Source organism: Suricata suricatta, chromosome 12 (assembly GCF_006229205.1).
Source record: "Suricata suricatta isolate VVHF042 chromosome 12, meerkat_22Aug2017_6uvM2_HiC, whole genome shotgun sequence".
In the NCBI taxonomy this organism is placed as follows: Eukaryota; Metazoa; Chordata; class Mammalia; order Carnivora; family Herpestidae; genus Suricata; species Suricata suricatta.
Window position 1 is genome coordinate 92,455,636 of NC_043711.1, and position 19,796 is coordinate 92,475,431.

At 51.8% G+C, this 19,796-nt stretch overlaps 1 protein-coding gene across 1 annotated transcript in view; it reads right to left on the reverse strand.

The window, feature by feature from the left end:
• The window catches only part of CDH22 (cadherin 22), a 124,377-nt gene that overhangs the window by 48,005 nt on the left and 56,576 nt on the right, over nt 1–19,796 (reverse strand). The window contains exons 8-9 of the mRNA XM_029917960.1: nt 19,721–19,792; nt 10,788–11,082 (exon numbers count right to left, since the gene is read on the reverse strand). Of these exons, the coding sequence (XP_029773820.1) occupies nt 10,788–11,082; nt 19,721–19,792 (367 nt within the window). The remainder of the gene's footprint in view (nt 1–10,787; nt 11,083–19,720; nt 19,793–19,796) is intronic.

A 19,796-nucleotide genomic window follows, 5' to 3' on the forward strand; every position in this document is an offset into this window, starting at 1 on the left:
GGCAGAGTTAACACAGGCAGAATGGCTCTGGGCATAGTGGCCCAGCGTACTGAGTCATGATCAGTGATGACTCTGCCACTTATTAGCAGTTTGACCTTGAACATGTCACAAATCCTTTTGTGCCTCAGTTTTCTCATTTGTGTAATGAGGATGATAGTACTACCAAACCGCTGGGATTGTTTTGAGAATTCAAATAAATTTCCATGTTCAGCACCGAGGACAGTGCCTGGCCCTTGCCAAGCACTCGGTAAATGCAGGTGGTTGTTGTCTCGGGAGGCAAACCATGCCAGTATACAATAGTACAATCATGCCTCCCTCACAGACATACTGAAACGGGAGAAGATACATAAAGCTTCAGGCTCATGGTGGGTGTTCAATAAACAGTAGCTTCTGTAACTGTTATGAGAGAGGGTCTCCCTGTCATTCCCCTCTGCCTGTTCCCCCCACCCTTGGACAAGGCACAATGTCAGGCTGAGTGACTCCCCAGGGACATGGTTGATCCCTCTCTCTCTTTCTCATTCTCTCTCTCTCTCTCTCTCTCTCTCTTTCTCTGTCTCCCTGGCTGCATCCCAGGGACTCCTGTGGGGATGATGGAATCATTTCCCCAATCCGGGATTCTTTATTGCAGCCATTACAGTTAATGCCGACACGTGGGGATGGTGAAGGGTCAGTGATTCACCACTGGCTCCCCTGGCTCCAGACCCCCTCCTACTTTCTTCACAAGTCAGCAGCAGCCCAGAATGGCCAGATAAAAGAATGCCAGGCCTGTGGCTGCTTTAAGGCCACCTCGGAGTCATCCCCCCTACATTCAGCAGTTTGTGTTTTATAATGGCCATCATGTCCAATCCTTCCTTTAGTTCTCAGGCAAACTCTAGGGTGTGGTGTGTTGGTAAATGTTTAACCATCGGCTCCAAGGGGTAGATGGATGGGGAAGAATGCCCTGCTTTGTAGTGTTTGTTGGTTTCCATGGTGTAAATACTCTCACCAGGGCCAATTTCAAGCTATCAACTGGCTCACAAAACAGAAAATCAATATTTGTCTATTGTGAGCTGAAGAAACAAAGACAGTACAACAAATCCTGCATCGTTCCCATTTTACAGATGAGGAAACTGCTATGTTCAGGGAAGGATGAAAATGTGAATTAATAATAAATGATAATGAAACCCATTATTATATATCATTATTTGATAATAATAGATTACATTTATTGAATACTTACTTTGTGCTAGATACTATGCTAAGCCATTTATGTAAATTATCTCATGGAATATGCAAAATAAGCTTGAAGTAAGCTCTATTAAGATTCCACTTTAGAGATGAGGAAATGAGGCTGAGTAAAATAATGAAGCCCTTTGTGCCTCAATTTCCTCATTTGTAGTATTACTCTCAAACTCTCAGGATCATTGTGAGAACTCAAATAGATTCCCATGTTCAGGACCGAGGACAGTGCCTGGCCAAGTTTACTTATCAAGAGGCAGGATTCAAACCCAGGCCGATCTGATATCAAAACTCACATGTGTCTGGCCTTCTAAAGTAGGTGGTCAATAGGAGAAGAAGTAGACAGGCAAGTAAAAGAGGGGAGGGTCAGAGAAAGGAGAGGGAGGGGGGAAAGCAATGAGCTGCCTTCAAGATTTTTCCTACCCAACAGCTGGTTTAAGCTCAGACTTGCAGAATCAGGACTGGGATTGGCTAGGGTGCGCTGGTTGCTGTCCGTGGTGCTTATGCCAGCCAGCTGTTGAGCTACGTGGGGTTAAGGGCCTACATCCAGGCTGGCTAGGAAGGAGTGCCCAAATGATTCTTGGGTAAACAGGATCTCAGAGCTTAGAGTTCCATGTGGAATGTTAGATGTGGAAAAGCTGGTCCTTGGAGAGCACAGAAACGTGTTTCTCAACCTGGCTGCACATTAGAATCTCTTAGGAGCTTTAAAATAAAACTGATGCTGAGCCCCACCTCAGACCAATTCAGTAGGGCTCTCCTGGGGTGGAACAAGGCAAGGATATTTTTTAAAGCTCCCGCAGTGATTCTAAAGTGCACTCAGGCCAAGAACTGAGGCCCTAAACTAAACCCCTGATTGAACTGGTGAGGAAACTGAGTCATTGAACAAAGGCTCAATGACTCTTCCAAGGTTCTATCATTAGTAAGTGGTAGGGAAAGATTCAAACCCAGGTCTGTGGAGCCAGCATGTCACCCTCCTGGACTCATTGTGCCTGTACTGAGACCAAAACCCAGAAGGAACAAGCAAGGATGACAAATGCCACTCAGTGCTCCTCCCAGGCAAAATCAGCATGAGACTTCAGACTCTCCTGCAAAGAGATGAGACTTGGTGGGCTTGGGCACCAATGAATCTTGGGTTCAAATCCCACCACTTCCTCAATCTGTGTGCCCTTGGTCAAGTCTTTCTCCCTGTTTGACCTCTTTCCTCACCTTTAATCTAGAGGGGCCCATCTGCCTCTCAGGGATGCTCTGAGGACTCGAGATGATGAATTTACATGGCTGCTAAAGCTGAACATGTAGCAGCACTAAGTCATTTATTCCTCTCTCCTCTCTCCTCTCTCTGTAAGGTCAGAAGGTCTCTGGGGCTCTGTCCTTGGCCTGGAGATGCCTGGACACCATTATCAGGAGGGAGGGGGCATGGCCACTTTTCATCTCTGGTTTATCTGGGTGCCTCTGACATGGTCTGTCATGAAGTCGAATCTTGTCCCTTAAACTTGGCTATCTGGGAGGTAAAACTGATGCCAAAACTTGGGCTCTGGAGCTCCCAGGAGGAATCCCAGTTGGCTCAGGGAGGAGGTGGTGCTGTGTGGAGGGGACTTTAAAGAAGTCATCCCCGCGGACTCCTCAGCTGTGTGGCTGTGGGAAAAGTCAGCCTACTGGGCCTCAGTTCCCCTTCTGTAAACTGGAGATAACACCTCCTCCTTCCAGCCTCCCTGGGTGAGGGAGGCCCTTTAATGAGATGAAAGAGATGAAGCACTTTGGAAAAGAACAGAGTCCTCAAACGAGGTGACCAAGTGTCATTATTATGAAGATGTTTGTAATTATTACCATCCTGCCTCTTCCCTACCTCCCTTTGCTGCCCTGCTGGGCCTGGGGAAACCCTCAGCTCACATTTAGCTTCTCAAACATTTATAAAAAATGAGTCCCACCCCCTGCTGCTGCCAGAACTGTGCGGAATGCTTTCTATTAAAAATTAAAAACCACTTGTCGAGTCCCTGAGAACGTTCAGATTACACGGGAAACAAACCCCTTCTCATACTCTCCCTCCCAACTCCCTCTTTGATCATCACTTATAACGCTGGCTCACTGGGCTGGCCTCCACTGCTTCCGCCCGCCCAGCCAGGGCAGCCTAATGATATGCTGGAGATGCAGCAATGTGGCTGCAGGGGAGGGGGAGGTCAGGATAGAGGCATAGGAGGCAGGCCCAGAGACAAGGGACCCAGAGGGTGGCACTGAGAGGTGGAGCAAAAAAGCAGGTTAGAGACAGAGAGACAGATTAGAGGGGCAGAGATTCAGAGAGATGGGCAGGGAGAAAGTGGGAAAACAGATACTCAGACATATGGGGAGAAATCAGGACAGAGACAGAGAGATGAGCATCAGAGAGGCAGGGAGAGGGAGAAAGTGGAACACAGAATGTGACAGAAAGAAGTAGAAACGCAGAGATAAAGTCAGAAAGTAGACTTATATAGAAACAGAGACAAGCAGCGATACATATTAAGCAGGAGGAGAGTGGGAGGGAGTGGGAGGGGGGACACAGAGCGGTAGCCATTTTGGCTCCATTGGATGAGGCTGCCCAATGTTGCAAACGCACTTCTCCAGGTCACCAGTGACCTCCGCGGCACTGTCTCCTCATCGATCCCAGCCATGGACTCGCTCATGAAGGCAACCCTTGAATATTTGTGGGGGTCTAATCTGTCCCCCTGAGAGAAAGGAGTCTCCTCCATCCCAGTTTGAGACACTTATTCTCTTCTGTCTTTTCCACATTTAACGGGACCCTCTAGTAAGTAGTCTGGTTTTGTTTGTTTGGGTCAGAGACATTGTAAGTGTCTTTGATAGCACCCCTCTGCCTGTTGCAGAAAGCAAACTTTTTTTTTTTTTTGCTTATAATTCAGTTTCATTTAGTCATCTAACATCTACAGAGCACCCACTGTGTGCCAGGATGGTGGCTTCGTTGCTTTTGCACAGAGCCTGGCCTAGAGATGGTGCTCGTGTTTGTTGAATAATTTGTTGATGGAAACGACAAAGAAAGGCATGGAATACCTCTTCACTGCCCAGGTTCCCTGGGTCATGGGGCTGACTCCTGAGGGCCAGGGCCTGAGCTCCTCTCCGCCACCTCTCCCGGCCCAAATTCTCTCCTGTCCTGTTCCCCCCACCCCTGATCTTGGGATCCTGGGTGGTGAGAGCCAGTGCCGTTGCTAGGCAAGGAGATATTGCACATATAGATCTTCCTGGACTTTAATTAAAAACATCTTTAGAAGTTGTCTCTGCAGAGGCCAGCGATTGATTCCTGGCTTGGGCCCGAGGGCTGCTGAGCTACACTCTCTCTGGCTGCAGACAGGACAATCGGAGGCTCCCAGCTTGCTGCTGCCCTCCCCAAATGAGACCCTTGGGGAACACACTGACTCCTGCTTTTCCTCCCTGACACAACCCCCCCCCCCCGCCAAACTCAGGATTCAGCAGTCAGATAGTGTGTTCTTTCAATTTAGTCTCCTTTCCCTCCAGAGCCTCGGTTTCTTCAGCTTTGAAATGGGCATATCAACACCTGACCTGAGAGCTCCTGGGGGAGTGAAGTGAGATCAGGGGCGTGAAAGTGCTGCTTGCAAGCTGCCAAGTCCCTGTGCATGTCTGTTTCCCACACAGGCTGAGGCAAGTGGCTTGGGTTTTGCTTCCAGGTTCCGAGTCTGGTTCCAGCTCCAGCGCCCTACTCTGGAAACTCAGGCGAGTTACTCTATCGCTCTCTGTGTTTATGTCCTCATTGGTTAAAAGGGGACAGTGATACCTGCCCTGCTTATTCCCCAGGACTGCGAGAATAAAGGAAAATCGCTCTGTGAAAGCGGTGCTGGCTGACAGCTGTTATTTAGTAAATGTCCCAAGAAGTGCGGACTGCACTACAAAACAGCCTTTTCCCACTTCTTAAAGATGCCGCTCACAGAGGAACTGGAAAACATGGACAAGCCAGCAATGGCAGAGACCCTGCCCATTTCCACAGTCCACTGAGCCCCAATTTCAGGGTCCAACAAGGCCAATCCTATACCAGACAAGCCACCCCATTCTCTTGCCTTTGCTCACAGCAGACATCACGAATCGATTGCGGCATTTTCTCCTGCGTTTGAATGAGGCCTCAGACTCCTCGACACAATCCTACAGTCACTGCCAATTGACCAGATTTGGCCCCAGCGATGAAACTGATCTGATGCCACTTTGAGGTCAGGGGGAGTGTCTTTGCATCCCCACATACCGAGCAGAGTTGCCATGTACACAGTAGGCACTAATACATGTTTATTGAATTGAAAGCAACTGATTATTTTTCTACCCCCTTGGGGCTATATATAAAGTAGGTGCTAATAAATGTTTGCTAAGTTAGGTGACTCATCTTTGCAACCCCGACGGAGCCAAGTACACTGGAGGCCTTGCACATAATGGGTGCTAATAAACATTTGTGGATTTAATTCAATTATTTATCTCTACATCCCCTGCAGTGCCCAGAATAAAGTAGTGCCTAATAGATGTGTGTTGGATTGAACTTCTCATTTCTGTGTCCTCAACAGTGCCAAGCATACTGTCTTATACATAGTTGGCATTAATTAGTAGGTGGAGTTGAACTGGGCATGAAAACCTCGCGGAGTTGTGCTGTCCCCTGGTCAGGTTGTGACACTTGTGGGCAGGGGTCTGCTGCCCCCAACATGAAGAGATTGCCTAGTCCAACTCTTTTCTCTCAAAACTCACTCTCTTGTTGATTTCATCCAGCCTCGAGCTGTATGTTCCTTCTCTCTGCTGATGACTTCCAAAGTTAAATCTCTGACCCTGATTGTGCTCTTGACAGACTCAGAGATCCAACTGTCCCCTTGACAAGTGCACTTGCATTTCTAGTAGACATTTTAATGTTAACATGTCCAAGAGTGAAGTCTTAATTTGGTGCTGTAACCTTGCTCTTTCTGGAACATTCCCCAGTTCAGCATCATCCTTGCCTTGTCTCTCTTTCACCCCCCAATATCCAATCCATCACAAATCCCATTGACTCTACCTTCAACATACATCCAGAATCCCATACCTTCTTAGCCCCTACACTGGTCCGAGTCAGCCTCACCTCTCGCCTGCATGCCTGCAGCTGCCTCCGCACTGATCTCCCTACTTCCAAGTGTGTCCCCAAAAGTCTATTCTCAGCATGGGTGGACAACAAGTTGGCTTTTAAAACTGTAAATTAGATCATGTCTTTCACATCACTAAGAGCACAACCAAAATCCTTTCAGTGGCTACAACGTCCACCTAATCCGGCTTCCTGTACCTCTTCTGATCTCATTGGACACTCTCCCCTCCTTACCTACTCCTCTCTTCACCATGCTGACCTCTTGCTATTCCTCAAACATGACAAACACACTATGCCTCAGGACCTTTGCACTTGCTATTCTCTCTGCCTGGACATTCTTCTTCCAGCTTAGTGATTCTCCAAGTGTGGTCCCTGAGCCAGCAGTAACAGCATCACCTTGGAGTTTATTAAAAATGAGAACATTACTAATAGCCCAGACCTACTGAATCAGAAACCCTAGGGGAACAGGGGCATCGGTCTGTATTTTAACAACACACTGTGATGTGGATACACAACAAAGTATTAAGCCACTGCTTCACATAGCTCCTTGGTTTCTTCAAATGTTCTCTTTTACAAAGAAAGGCCCTCCCTGATTCCTCTATCTAAAACAGTACTCCCCCAATATAATGCATATTTTCCCTGGCTTCACAGCATTTATACCACACAGCTGATAATATATTGGCTTGTTTATTACTTTTCTGTTTCTCTCCCTGCTCTATACGTATGTAGGTTTCCTAAGAATCTCCAGTGCCTGGAACAGTGCCTGGCACAGAATAGGCACTCAATAAATATCTGTTGCATGAATGAGCCCCTTCAGGGCTTAGAAGAAAACTTTGTGCTCAGAGAGAGGCAGGGACTTGCCCAAGGTCATGGAGGGAGCCAGGCCTCCTGACTGTCAGCCGCAGGACCTGCTTCTCGGCATCAGGCTCAGCTTGGCTGGCGTGCCCCTCCTCAGAAGCGTGGCTCACTGGAGGCCCCTGGCGCACTTCCCTTCCTTTTCAAGCTGTGACTGGTTTAATTTGCGAGCGCTGCTGCCTTTCATGTCCAGAGCTGCGTCCCTGCTCCCTCTGATCTCCAAAGCCACCCAGACCCTGGTGCCGCTTGTCTGCCCCGCCCTCCTCAGCCCAGATCAGGAGGCTCAGTAATTGTGACTGATTTTAAAGCTGCCTGGAGTCTCGACGCGTACCCCAGCGTCAGATTTGCTTTCCCTTCAAAAAGTTGATCAAATGAAATAAACTAATTTAATTTCTGCTTCCTCCCATCCCCTCCTGGGTTCCTTGGTTTGTCCCAATGCCTGAGTTTTCCCTGAGTGGAATGTCAGCGTCAGTAGGCTGGGAGAGGGAGGTGAGGCAGGGAAAGGGCTCCTTAGGCTGATACTCATGAAGCTGGGCGGGGGCAAGGGGGGATGGCTCTGCCTCCCACAATCTGAGTGACCTTGTGTGGCCTTGCCCTTCTCTTGGCCTTAGTTCCCCCAAGTCTGACACAAAGACCCTTGCCACGCCAACAGTCTAGGACCCAAGCCCTGACTTGCTCAGTCACTGACTTGTTATGTGACAGTAGGCACATTTTCTCCTCTCTGAGCCTCGATGTTCCCAGCTGTTCAATGGGAATGCTACCATCAGTCCTGCCAACTCTCAGAATTGAAATGGGAGTGAAGTGACCAATGAGTGCCTGGTGGATACCTCCTTCTGAGTCCCCTGTCCCCACCGGTTCTCCGAGCTGCAATAGAGGGAGCTTTCTAAATGCTCATCACTCCCTTGCCTAAGTCTTTCCCAAGTTTGGCGCTTTCCTCAAGTCCTTCGGGTTTGGTTCTCGCTTCCTTCTCCAGCCTCATCTCTTACCACCTTTCTGGTTTTTTCCACGTGGAGATGTGCAGGTCTGTTTGGGATGAAGAGAGGCAGGGTCAGAGTTTGAGTCAGAAAGTAGGGGCTGCTGGACCAAGAAAGTCAGAGGCTTGAGCCGCCCCTGACTTGCTGTGTTACCGTGGACACATCACTGCCCCTCTGAGCCTCAGTTTCTCCCATTTAAAAAAATGTTTTTTAGTGTTTTTTCTGTATCTTTGAGAGAGAGAGAGAGAGAGAGAGAGAGAGAGCAGGGAAGGATCAGAGAGAAAGGAAGACACAGACTCTGAAGCAGGCTCCAGGCTCTGAGCTAGCTGTCAGCACAGAGCCTGATGCGGGGCTCCAACCTACAAATCGCGAGATCATGACCTGAGCTGAAGCCGGATGCTCATCCTACTGAGCCACCCAGGCGCCCCTCCCCCATTTTAAAACTTGATTTCTAAGTAACCACTGGGGTCCAAAAACCCATGGGTCTTTGTTACTGACAACTTCTGGTTTATCTCTCCCTGAGCCTGTATAGTGAAGTGCCTTTCGAAAGATCTCTCCTTGGCTATCTAATCAGTACTTCCAACTCCGCACGACTGGAACCAAACTCCTGATTTTCCTCCATCTCCCAGATCTGCTCTTCCCCCATCTCAGGAAGTGGAAATCCCATTGAATTAATTGCCCAGGTCAGAATCTCCGTAGTCAGCCCTGAATTGTCTTTCTCTCACAGCCCAAGTCCCATCCATTAGCAAATGCTTTCAGTTCTACTTTTGAAATATACCTCAAAGCCAACCTCTTCTCAATACCCCTACTAGCCCCACTTCTTTCCAAGCCACCATCATGTCCTGCCCAGGTAATTGCAAGATCCTTCTCATGGGCAATGTGCTTCTGCCCCTGCCCCACTTCCAGCCCCACCACCATCTAATTTCACAGAACAACTCAGGATCCTGTTAAAACTAAGTCAGATCATCTCCCTCTTCTGAACAAGTCTCTTCACTGACTTCCCGGCTTGCTCAGCATAAAAGGCGAAGCCCTGACTTTGGTCCACAGGGCTGCACAATCTGACCGCCTCTCCACTCACTTCTCCTCCGGGCCTTTGCAGCTACAGTTCCCTCTGCCGGGAATGCTCTTCCCCCAGGGCCCATCCGTCACCCCCTTCAGGTCTCTGCTTCAAAGTCGTCTCCTTAGACAAGCCTTCCCAGACCAATGATGCACGTGTTTACTTGTTTACTGCCTGTCTTCCCCAGCCAGGAAGTAGTCTCCATGGCTGGGAGACTTGTCTGCCTCTTCAATGCCATGTCCCCAGTGCCTAGCACATAGTAGGTTGTTGTACACCTTGTTAAGTGAACCAGTGAATACACTCAAATAGACACATAGCATGCCGTATGCAGGCACAGGCCTTAAAGTGCCATTTGACTGGCCACATAGGTGCACATCTGCACACGCATGTGTCAGTGCATATGCACACGAGGCACACGTCTGGACCTGTGTGTGTATGTGTGCACGCGTGTGCACCAGCTTGCACCCACGTTCCTGCCCTCACTTCCCCTGTTCTCCCACTGCCTCTTTGTGCCCACCATTATCTCTCATCTACTTCCTCCTCTTCCATTGCTGGCTGCCGGCTCTTCACTCACAATCTGCCAGATTTCGCCCAATCTGGGGAAGTGGGGGGCTGACTGCATCCTCTCTCCAGAGCTCAGATACCCCCTGCCTCTAACATGCAGCGGTAGAACTGGAAGGCCCAGAGAGGGACAGCTTGGAGCCGGTGACCGCAGGGCATCAGAGATGGGATGAGGGGTCCAAGATGGAGGACCACTGCTCCCTGCCCAGCCAGGCGTGCAGGTGCTTGGGCTAAGCCAGCGGGGCAGTAGAGGGCTGCACCCCTTGCCCATGAGCCCTGGGCAAAGTGGGCCCCACCACGGGAGCAGGCACAGTCACCCAGCCTTTCGCTTCAGCGTCCCATTATGTGAAGATGCGCTTCTGAGTGCCGCCCTGCCTGCGGTCTTCTTGCCCGTGGGTGTTCTGGTGTGAGGGCTCTTTGTTTGACACGTACTGCTGTGCCTTCCCAGTGCCCCTGCATGTCGGCAGCTGGACTGGGCACGGGCCACTGGACCTGCGTCTGGGGCTCAGCTGCCTCTGGAACCTGTGTTCCCAGGTGGCTGGGGCTCTGTGTGCTGGAGTTTCCTGCGGGCAGGGAATGAAGGGGTGTGTGTGTGTGTGTGTGTGTGTGTGTGTGTGTGTGTGTGTACACTGGCCTGTGCCTGCGCTCCTGCCCTGTTGCCATGCTCATGGCCTGCTGTGGCTACACTCTGGGGGAGCCTGGCCCCAGGAGGGTAACGCCTGTCTGTGCCTTTTGCCTGTATCTATCTATGCAGGTGGCTGTGTCTGTACCGAAGCTCCCCAGGGGCTGTCTCCTGAGTGCAGTTGTATGTGGCTGTGTTGGGGGGGAGGTCGTGTGTGGTTGTAAGTGGGGCCGGGCCTGTGTGTGTGACTGCCTGTGGGTGTGTGTCAGGCCCGTACCCCCTTGTCTGCCTGAGGCGGCAGTTCCTGCCCCTGTAGGGTATCAGCCAGTCCCCGCAGCAGGCTCCCGCTCAGCAGCCCACAGCGCCCCTTCCCCCACGCCCTGGCTCAGCGCCGCGCCCCCGGAGCCCGCCGCCCACCTGTGGGTGAGAGCTCGGCCACGCTGCCGATGTAGGGGCCGTGCAGGAAGCGGGGCTCGCTGTCGTTGATGTCTTGGACCTTGATGATGAACTCCGACTCGGGCTCCAGCAGGCGGTTGGTGGCGCGATCCCGAGCCTGGGCCCGCAGCGTGTAGAACGTTTTCTGCTCACGGTCCAGGCGCTCCATGGCGTGGATGTCTCCCGTCAGCTCATCAATCAGGAAGATGGTCCCAGCGCCCTCGCCTGAGATGGTGTACTTGATGGCCCCGTCACCCTCGTCCGAGTCCGAGTGGATCTGGGGAGGCAGCGGGGGTGGGAAGGGGGAAGGTCAGGGGTCTGGGGTGAGGCCTCGGCGTTTGCCTTTCTAACAAGCTTCCAAACGGCTGTCTCTGACCTCATCCTGAGTTACACAACCAACCCCCAGACTCTGAGCGTGGCATGTGGTGGGGCAGGGAGCAAAGGGAGGGAGGAGGAAAGGGAATGCACATTGAAGGGCCACCTCCTAGGTGCCAGGAGCTGTGCCAAGCAATTCACGTGCTCCATAGAAAACAAACTAACAAACGAACAAAAAACCTGGGTGCCTGGGTGGCTCAGTCGGTTAAGAGGCCGACTTCAGCTCAGGTCAGGATCTCACGATTCGAAAGTTCGAGCCTCGCGTTGGGCTCAGAGCCTGCACCCTGCTTTGGATTCTGTGTTTCCGTCTCTCTCTCTGCCCCCACCCCTGCTCATGTTCTGTCTCTCTCTTTGTCAAAAATAAATTTAAAAATAATTTAAAAAAACCCCTGCTAGAGTAGGTTTGCTATCCTTATTCTACAGCTGGCTTTCTTTTTCATTTTCCTACTTAGGACTAGAGAAGTGGGATGATCTGCTCCAGGTCAGATGGCTCGAGGGACTGGCGTGGCCTCCAGCTTGGGCTTTCTCACTCCATCCTCAAGCCTTCTGGGAGCAGCCCGCGGGGAGGAAGAGGCAGTGGAGCGTGGCCTTGGCTCCGGCATCATCTCCCTGTGTGTCCTCACACAAGTCACTGCACCTCTCTGGGCCTCCCCAGTCACCTCCTCTGTAACACGTGGATCCTACTAGCCCCTCCCTCCTGGAGGCTCTGGGGGGCGGGGGCTGAGTTTAAAGTCCACAGAAAGTTTTAGCACTTGCCTGGGACCATAGACACACCATATTTACCAGCCAGCATGGCGGGGGCATTGCCACAGAATGGTATCACAGCAGGGCCCTTTGGCCCTTTGGCTACCGGATTAGGGAGAGGTCCAAGATGCTGAGGGAAATGGGGCCAAGGGAGAGGAGAGAGACTATTTACCGCAGGTGGGAAGCTTTTTCACTATCTTAATGACCGGCTCAACTCTACCGGTGTGTACTGGCTGAAAATCAGCCCCGCCAGAGACATAATAAGTGTCCAATAAATGGTAGCTATCGTTATTATTATATTATTTCCTAAATGTTGGCTATATATAACTGGGATTTAATCCAGGCACTGGGAGGCTCCAAATCCCAGGCTGTTTTCCCTGAACTGAGATTTCGCAGGTGAGGGGCCCGGAGCAAGGCTGTTCTCCCAAACAGAAACTTGTGGGTCCTGATCCTCCAATGCCCACATTTCTGAGGCAGCTCTAAGCACGGGGGAAAAGCATCCAACGAAGCTGGTGACCTTGGGTGGGTCCCTGCTCCGCTCTAAGCTTCTGCAGAGATGCAGTGTGAATGACAGAACCCGTAAGGCCCCTTTCAGGCCAGGATGCCATATACCCCAGCCCACTCAGCAGGATAACAGGTGCCAATGAAGTCGTCACGAGGGGGGACGAAAGCCCACCCCGCGCCACACAGGAGGAGCCCGGGTATAAATTCTGCTGGTGGAACTCTGTGTCTGAAAGGTGGATTATAGAAGTGCCATTTGGAAGATTGAATGGCCCATAAACATTTTCATATTTCATTAGCCGATTAATGGGCATCTCTCTCTTTTTGGCGAGTCTGCTGATTCTCAGCAGAAATTGCGGGGAGTAAATGGAGGCGTCTGGTGGAACCTTTCCGGGTCCCCGTCCTGTTATAGATTGCCCCAATTAATGCCCGTTCTGGGCTCCACTGAGAAGCCTTCTTCCTGTCCAGTTACTGTTAATAGATTTCTCATAAGTGGCTGGATTGTAAAAACCTCATAACTCAGTTTAATGCCCCCAATAAAATTATCTCAGGACGTCAGCCCTGAATCATCGGCAGTGCTAGAGATGAGGAGACCCGTCTCTCGTGTTTGCTGTTTATGCTTTGCCTCCACCTTTGCCCGGGGGAGTCGGGGCCAGGAGAGGGCAAATTCATGCCTGCGCGAATGCCTCCACGCACCTTCCAATCAGACCTGTCGTCTGCTGATCGGATCAGCAGACATTTCTGAGCCGCGTGGTGGAACACATACCATGTGCGGACATACTTAACAACTGTAATCTCAATAGTTCTCAGCTTTGTCCTATGAAACATTATTCTTCCCATTTCTCCGACGAGAACACGGAAGCACAGAGAGGGGAAGCCATCCGCTGCATCCCACAGCTAGGTTCGGGAAATCAACCTCCTGATCCCATCGCTCACTAATGTTGGGATCATGGGCTTGTTAATTTTTCCTCTCTGAGTCTGTTTGCCCTCCTGAGATCAAGCCCTTCTGGCTCAGGTGCAGTGAGGATTAAATGAGAGCACGTTCGTAATGACTGTAACCCTCTGTAGATGATTGCTGCCTTCCCTTTCTGTCCCCTGGGTCTCTGTCTTGTCCCTCCAGACCTTGCTTACATGTGAACTCAGATCCCGGGCAGGAATCACTCACGAGTGAGGGGTGGGGAGGAGGGAGTGGAACCCAGGGGTGATGTCGCTGATGTTCTTCCGACAAGAACGACCTGGCGCCCATGTAGTGGCCCAGTGGCTACTCTCTGGGGACTGCAGACTCAGACGGGGCTGAGCGACATGGGCAAGAACTAAGCGCTCAGAGCTGCAGGTTTGGGCCGGTCTGGGTCCTGGCTCCGGAGTCAGCATGTTTGCCCGTGTCTCTATCCCAGAAGGACATTTCTCAGGACTCTCGGTTGTGAGTGGGGGCCGGAGGACAGTGCTCGCATTTACAGAGCACCTACTATGTGCCAGATGTGCTGTGGGCCTCTGTCGAAATCTAATTTCACGATGGAGTGCACATCAACAAAACCCCATCTCCCAGGGGAGGAGACTGAGCTGGGCCTACACCTGTTTGACTCCAAAGCTCGATTTGTCTCCATTTGCCTCTGTGAATCTGTCTGGCTGGGGGAGGGGCCTGGATGCCTTTTGCCTTGTGCCGGCCACAGTCACAGACCTCTTCTACCCGAGCCTCTCTCGTCATGCGGAAGAGGACTGCACATCACACATCGGGAGAGATGATGGGCTTTGGCTTCAGGACCAGCTGGCCGCCGGCATGGCGTCTCCACTGCCCTGCTGTGTGGCCCTGAACCAGAAGCCACCCTTCTCCTAGCCTCAGCTTTCTCATCTGTAAAGGACATGATGCTACACCCATGCACTCCAGAGAGTCACGAGATAATGTGTGGAAGCTCCTGGCACATGGTAGGCATTCGATGCAAAGTCGTTCTGTCTGCTTTTCCCACCATGGTGGGAGGGAGGAGGGAGGAAGAGTCACCCACTTCATCCCCACCTCCTGACACAAGACCACAGGCTGAACTCCTGCCCCAATGGAGAGACAAGGGAATCGTCTAGTACCTTCTAGCACAATTGTCTTTTCTTCAATGTTTATTTTTGAGAGAGGGAGATCGCGCGTGTGCACACACACACACACACACGTGCGCACCTGGGGGAGGGACAAAGAGAGAGGGGGCCAGAGGATCTGAAGCAGGATCTGTGCTGACAACAGCGAGCCCAGTGCAGGGCTTGAACTCTCGAACCCTGAGATCATGACCTTAGCCAAATTTGGACGCTCAACCGACTGAGCCACACAGGCGCCCCTACCTTCTTGTCTTTTAAACTTAGCTTGTTTTCTCCTTCAAGGAGGCCCTCTCAGGTGTCCCCCACGCCACCTACTTTGTCCTGCCCCACGCACACCTCCCTCTGCTCCACACTCCCCCGAAAAGCTCAGTGTTGCACATCTGTCTCCCCAGCTGTCCTGGGCCTCAGGGGTGTGGACTAACTTTGCTTCCTGTCTGCTGAACTCCCTATGCCTGGCACACATAGGTGTCCTGACTGGGCCTACAGAGGAAATACAGGAAAAGTGAGAGAATGGAGTGTGTGTGTGTGTGTGTGTGTGTGTGTGTGTGTGTGTGTGTGTAAGCGTATATGCTCGTGTGAGTGTGAGGACCAGGCATGGGGCTGTTTGTTTCCATCTACCCAGCACCCAGCACACGGCCTGGCACCGAAGGTGTTTAATAAATGAACACAAAACATACACCTGCCACTGGGCCTCCTTCTGGAGGGTCCCACGTCTCCACGAGCTAGACGAGGGAGAAAAGCCTCTGGACACATGTCTAGACCCTTTACCGTGACCTCACCGGTGTCTCATCATGCTCTTGTGAATCAGAGGTTTTTCTCTCCCTATGGCACAGATTGGCAAGCTGAGGCTCAGAGAGGATCTATATTCTACCTAAGGTCACACAGCTAGTGAGAGGCAACCCTGAGACCTGACTCCGAATCCTGGGTTCTTTCCAGGGCACCAAGCGGGGACAGCCCCAGAGGAGAGCCCCCCCCCTCAAGCCCAAGCCCATGGTCATAAACAATGTGAAAAACACAAGAGTGATGACTTCTCATCCCGGGGGGAACTGAAAAATGGGATTTATGGGGCCATTAATTACTTCCTCCTAATTAAATCAAAATTAAATGCGAGCAGAGGTACGTTTTCCTTATTAAAGACAATTAAACGGACAGCGCAACTACGCAAATAAAACGAGTCCAGGATTTAAACGGAAAGCAAATCAAATAAAAAGCCTCCCCCAGAATGAGGGGTCTATTCACGCCTGTGCTTCTCGTAAACTAGGAGTTCATCAATTTTCTTTAAATATTAGCAACTTAATTAAATCTGTTCTCCTCCCCACTTTAATCCTGCTGTATATCTAAAATAGATCTCACCGCCCACAGGAGTTGGTCATAAGTGCTGACCCCATAATTTTATCTTTTTAAAAAAAAAATTAAAAATCCTACAAAATCCACATCTAGCTGACAGAAGCCTCCGGGGAAATTACAGTTCGGAAAAGGGATTAGTCAAAGTACCCAGATAGTATGGAAATCTGGGAGGTTGGTTTGAGGGTGGGTGCTGCGGGAGGGTTAGGGGACGAGGTGGGCGGGGCTGCCGAGGGCTCGGGACAGCGGAGGGACAGCGGGTGTGGGGCCTCGGCAGAGGCCGCTGCGGGCCCAGCGGTTCCTGCGGGCGCCGACGGGAGTCTGGCGCTGAGTGATGAAGAAGGCGTTTGTAAAATAGGTTACCGTTGGGCGCCCGGGGTTCACTCGGCGGATGGTGCTGTTGCTAAGCTACCTTTGGAATTCGACAAGGACGGACGGATGCTCCTAGCGGCTCCCTGGGGCGGGACCGGGAAGCAGTGAATGCACTGAAACCGTGGAGAAGTCCTTTCTCCCCAAAGAGCCAGAGAGCGTGGTATGAGTGTGTGTGTGTGTGTGTGTGTGCGCGCGTGTGTGCACATACAACTGCCTGCACAAAGGTGGGGCTCGGCTGGAAAGGGGACAGGTGGTTCTTAAAAGTCCAAGCCCACGTTCCTCATATTCTTGTTAAATACTGAGTGAGGGGTGGGCTCGGAGACCACCTGCTCCCTGCCCCCCCCCATGGTGAGAAACCAGGACAGTAGGTTGCCAAGAGGCTTTCGGGGTTTGGGGTAGGGGTTTGTAGCATCCGTGTAGCTGGGAGGCTCAAGGTGGCGAAAGACCAGGCGAGACCTGTGATAATAAAAGCTAATACCGAGGCCACGCCAGGTGCCAGACACCGGCGATTCCAGGTTCTGCACACGCGCTAACTCAGTGAACCCTCACTGCAACCCATTAATTAGGAGGAAGTCATTAATGGCTTCATAAATCCCATTTTTCAGTTCCCCCAGGATGACAAGTCATCACCCTTTAAGGAGGTGTTAGGAAGAGCCTCCCTCAACAGATAAGGAACCTGAGGTTCAGTAATGCCCAAGATCAGAGAGGGACGTGAGCCCGGCTGCCTAGCTCCAGGTGGCCCCCTTGAACTACACACTGTATCAACTGCTTTTCCGAAGAGAGTATGCTCTGGGCAGAGGTTTGCAGAGAGATGGAAATTTCTCCTCTCTCCTCCCTGTACAGAGATGGGTTCTGGCAATAAGAGAGGAGGGCTCTGGGTGAAGATGATGGAGGGGAGGATAACGTAGTGGTGACAGCAGTGGGGATGTTAGGAGAGGTTGCCTCAAGGAGTCGAAAGACCCCTGGGCGGGGCACAATGCTTGGCTCATGGCCAAGGGCAGTTACGTTGTCCTGGGCCGCAGCTGATGTTTGGAAATCTGGTCCCTTGGGTTGGTTCTGTCACCACGTTGCTAGGTGACCTTGGCACGATGTTCTCTGCCTTTGGCCTCAGTTTCCCAGTCTTACAATGAAGGAACTTGCTAAGGCTATAGGAGATTGGGGTGGGGTTCCTGGAGAGAGGGGGTGCCTGTGAGATGCTAACGGCTAGCAGGATGCAGCGGAAAGTGCTGAATCAGTGGCTGGTTTCTCTCATCCTTCCAGGACCTGGGTGGCTAGGGGTTGAGGGGCAGCTCTGAGCCCCAGCTGCTGGGCAGACATCAGAGCCCAGGTACCTGAGATCATCAAGCTGACGTTCAGGCCGATGTGTCAGAGCCCTTCCCCGACTCTCTGGGGTTTTCCTGGACCCAAGTCCATCTCCCAGGCCTGGATGTCTGGGAGAGGTTTGGAGAATCAGGTTGGGACAGGCCTCCAACACACACAGGTTCAAATCCTGGCCAGGCCGCTTGCCTGCTCTGTGGCTTTACCCTCTCTGAACCCCGGTTATCTTGCCTACAAAAGGGCACGGCAGTTTCTACCTTGTGGTTTAAGGATTAAGTGTTTCAGAGGAGAATAAGGAGGAGACAACAAAGAACATGCATGCTGTTTTCTTCCTTCATCCTTTCAACAACCCTAGGAAGTGGGCTCTTGCAGCCCCCATTTTACAGATGAAGAGACAGATGCAGAGAGGTGAGGTGACATGGTTCAGGGGGTGGCAGAGCCATGCCTGACACTCAGGTGCGTCTGGCCCCCAAGCCTGCATTCTTAGTTAACCTCATCATTGGCTAGAGCCAAGCCGGTACTGGTTCCTTCCTCCCCACTGCCTTACTCCGTTCTGCCAGCCCCACCATCATGGCCCTGGCTGGGAGTCAGGAGTCCTGCCACTAGTTTGCTAGGTGCCCTTGAAGCCATGTGTAGAGGGGAAAGTAGCCAAGGACCAGGGATTACTGTGTCTAGACCAGAGAAAATCTAGGTTTCCTGCAAGACAAACCCAGAGATTTACATCAAGGCTTTCCTCCCCCCCTTGATCCCTGAGCCTCTGAAATGAGCAGCTTGGTCAGCCTCCCGATTCTCAGACTCATTAAGCACACAGGAAACTCCAGAGTTGGTCTCTTCCCCATATCTGCTGACCAAAACTTCCTGGAAGGCTGACAGAGAACTGTACCCTGTAAGCACCTTCTGCTTCAATATCTCAAGTGCTGACAAGTCTCTGAACGAGCCAGGCTCCTTCAGGCCTCCAAGTCTCTGCATAGGCTATGCCCTCCTCCTCATCAGCCCGACGAACTTCTACTCATACATCAAAACCCAGCTCAGGTGTTTTCTCTTCCATGAAGCCAGACAACAGATACCATGTATTGAATGTCTGTCTGTTCAGTGCAAAGTGCTACCCCATAAAGCATTTCATGTAACAGAGCATCTCTGCTACTCTAGGGAGCCTCCAAATGGCAGACGCTGGATCTTACTAGCCTCTGTCTCTCCAGCCTCACACCCACGAGGGGCTAGGAATTGGAGTGGCTGGACAAAAGTCCTTCCTTCCATCCTCATACACTCCTAAGGCACAGATCTTTAGCCACATTAACCAACATTTTACTCAGAGAGTTCGAGAAAGTCACATTCGTTCATTCATTCAATGCACAGTTTGTGAGCAATGTCTGTGCTAGGTGCTGGATTTAACAGTGAGCAAAACAAACAGGGTCTAATAGGAAATATCTCCATTAATTGCAAAATCAAACACACACATGCAGAATTAAGTGTTATGAAGGAAAGATATGGGGACCCGGGAGGGCACATGGCAGGGAGGGATGGCCGCCTACAGGGGATCTGAACGAGCCTGGCGTGGTCAGGATGGCTTCTCTGGGGATGTGGCATTTGAGTGGAGACCTGAGTTTCGGTCTAAAGTAATCAGCAGAAGGCGCTGAACGGATCAGTTGAGAGGGAGGAAATAACCCAGGCAAAGGGTCGGTGGCAGGACTGGGCGGTGCATTGTAAGAACCCTCTGGAGAGCCCTGGGGCCCAAACTCAGAAGAGTGTGGCCGGTGCGGCTGCCAGGAGCGCCAAATCTCTGTAGGCAACCAGAAGAAATGTGGCCTTGACCACATGGCATGGGAAGTGCCTGGGAAGCTACTGAAGAATTTTAAGCAGAGTGGAAAGAGTATGTGCGTAACACCAGCAGTTGTGCAAACTTGTTTCTACATTCTAGATGCATCCGGCTCCAAGACGGCCGGCCCGGGTTTACCTACCAGCGCTCCCTGGGACGCCCCGGGGAGAGGGGCCTGAGGAGGGCTTGGGGCCGGGGAGGCAAGCTGAGCGCAGGGCCCTGCGGTCTGCCCCAGGCGGGGCACGGCTGGGCGCAGGCACCGGGGACGGGGACTTAGGGGGTTAGGGGAACTGGGGTCGCTCGCGCCTCCCAGTGGGTGTCTCCGGGGTCCGGGGCGCGGGGCGGCGCGTGCGGGGGCCCACTTTACCTTGCCCACGTACAGGGGCTCGGTGCCCGTGTACTCCTCCACCACGAAGAACTGGTTCCACACCCAGCCGCGCTTC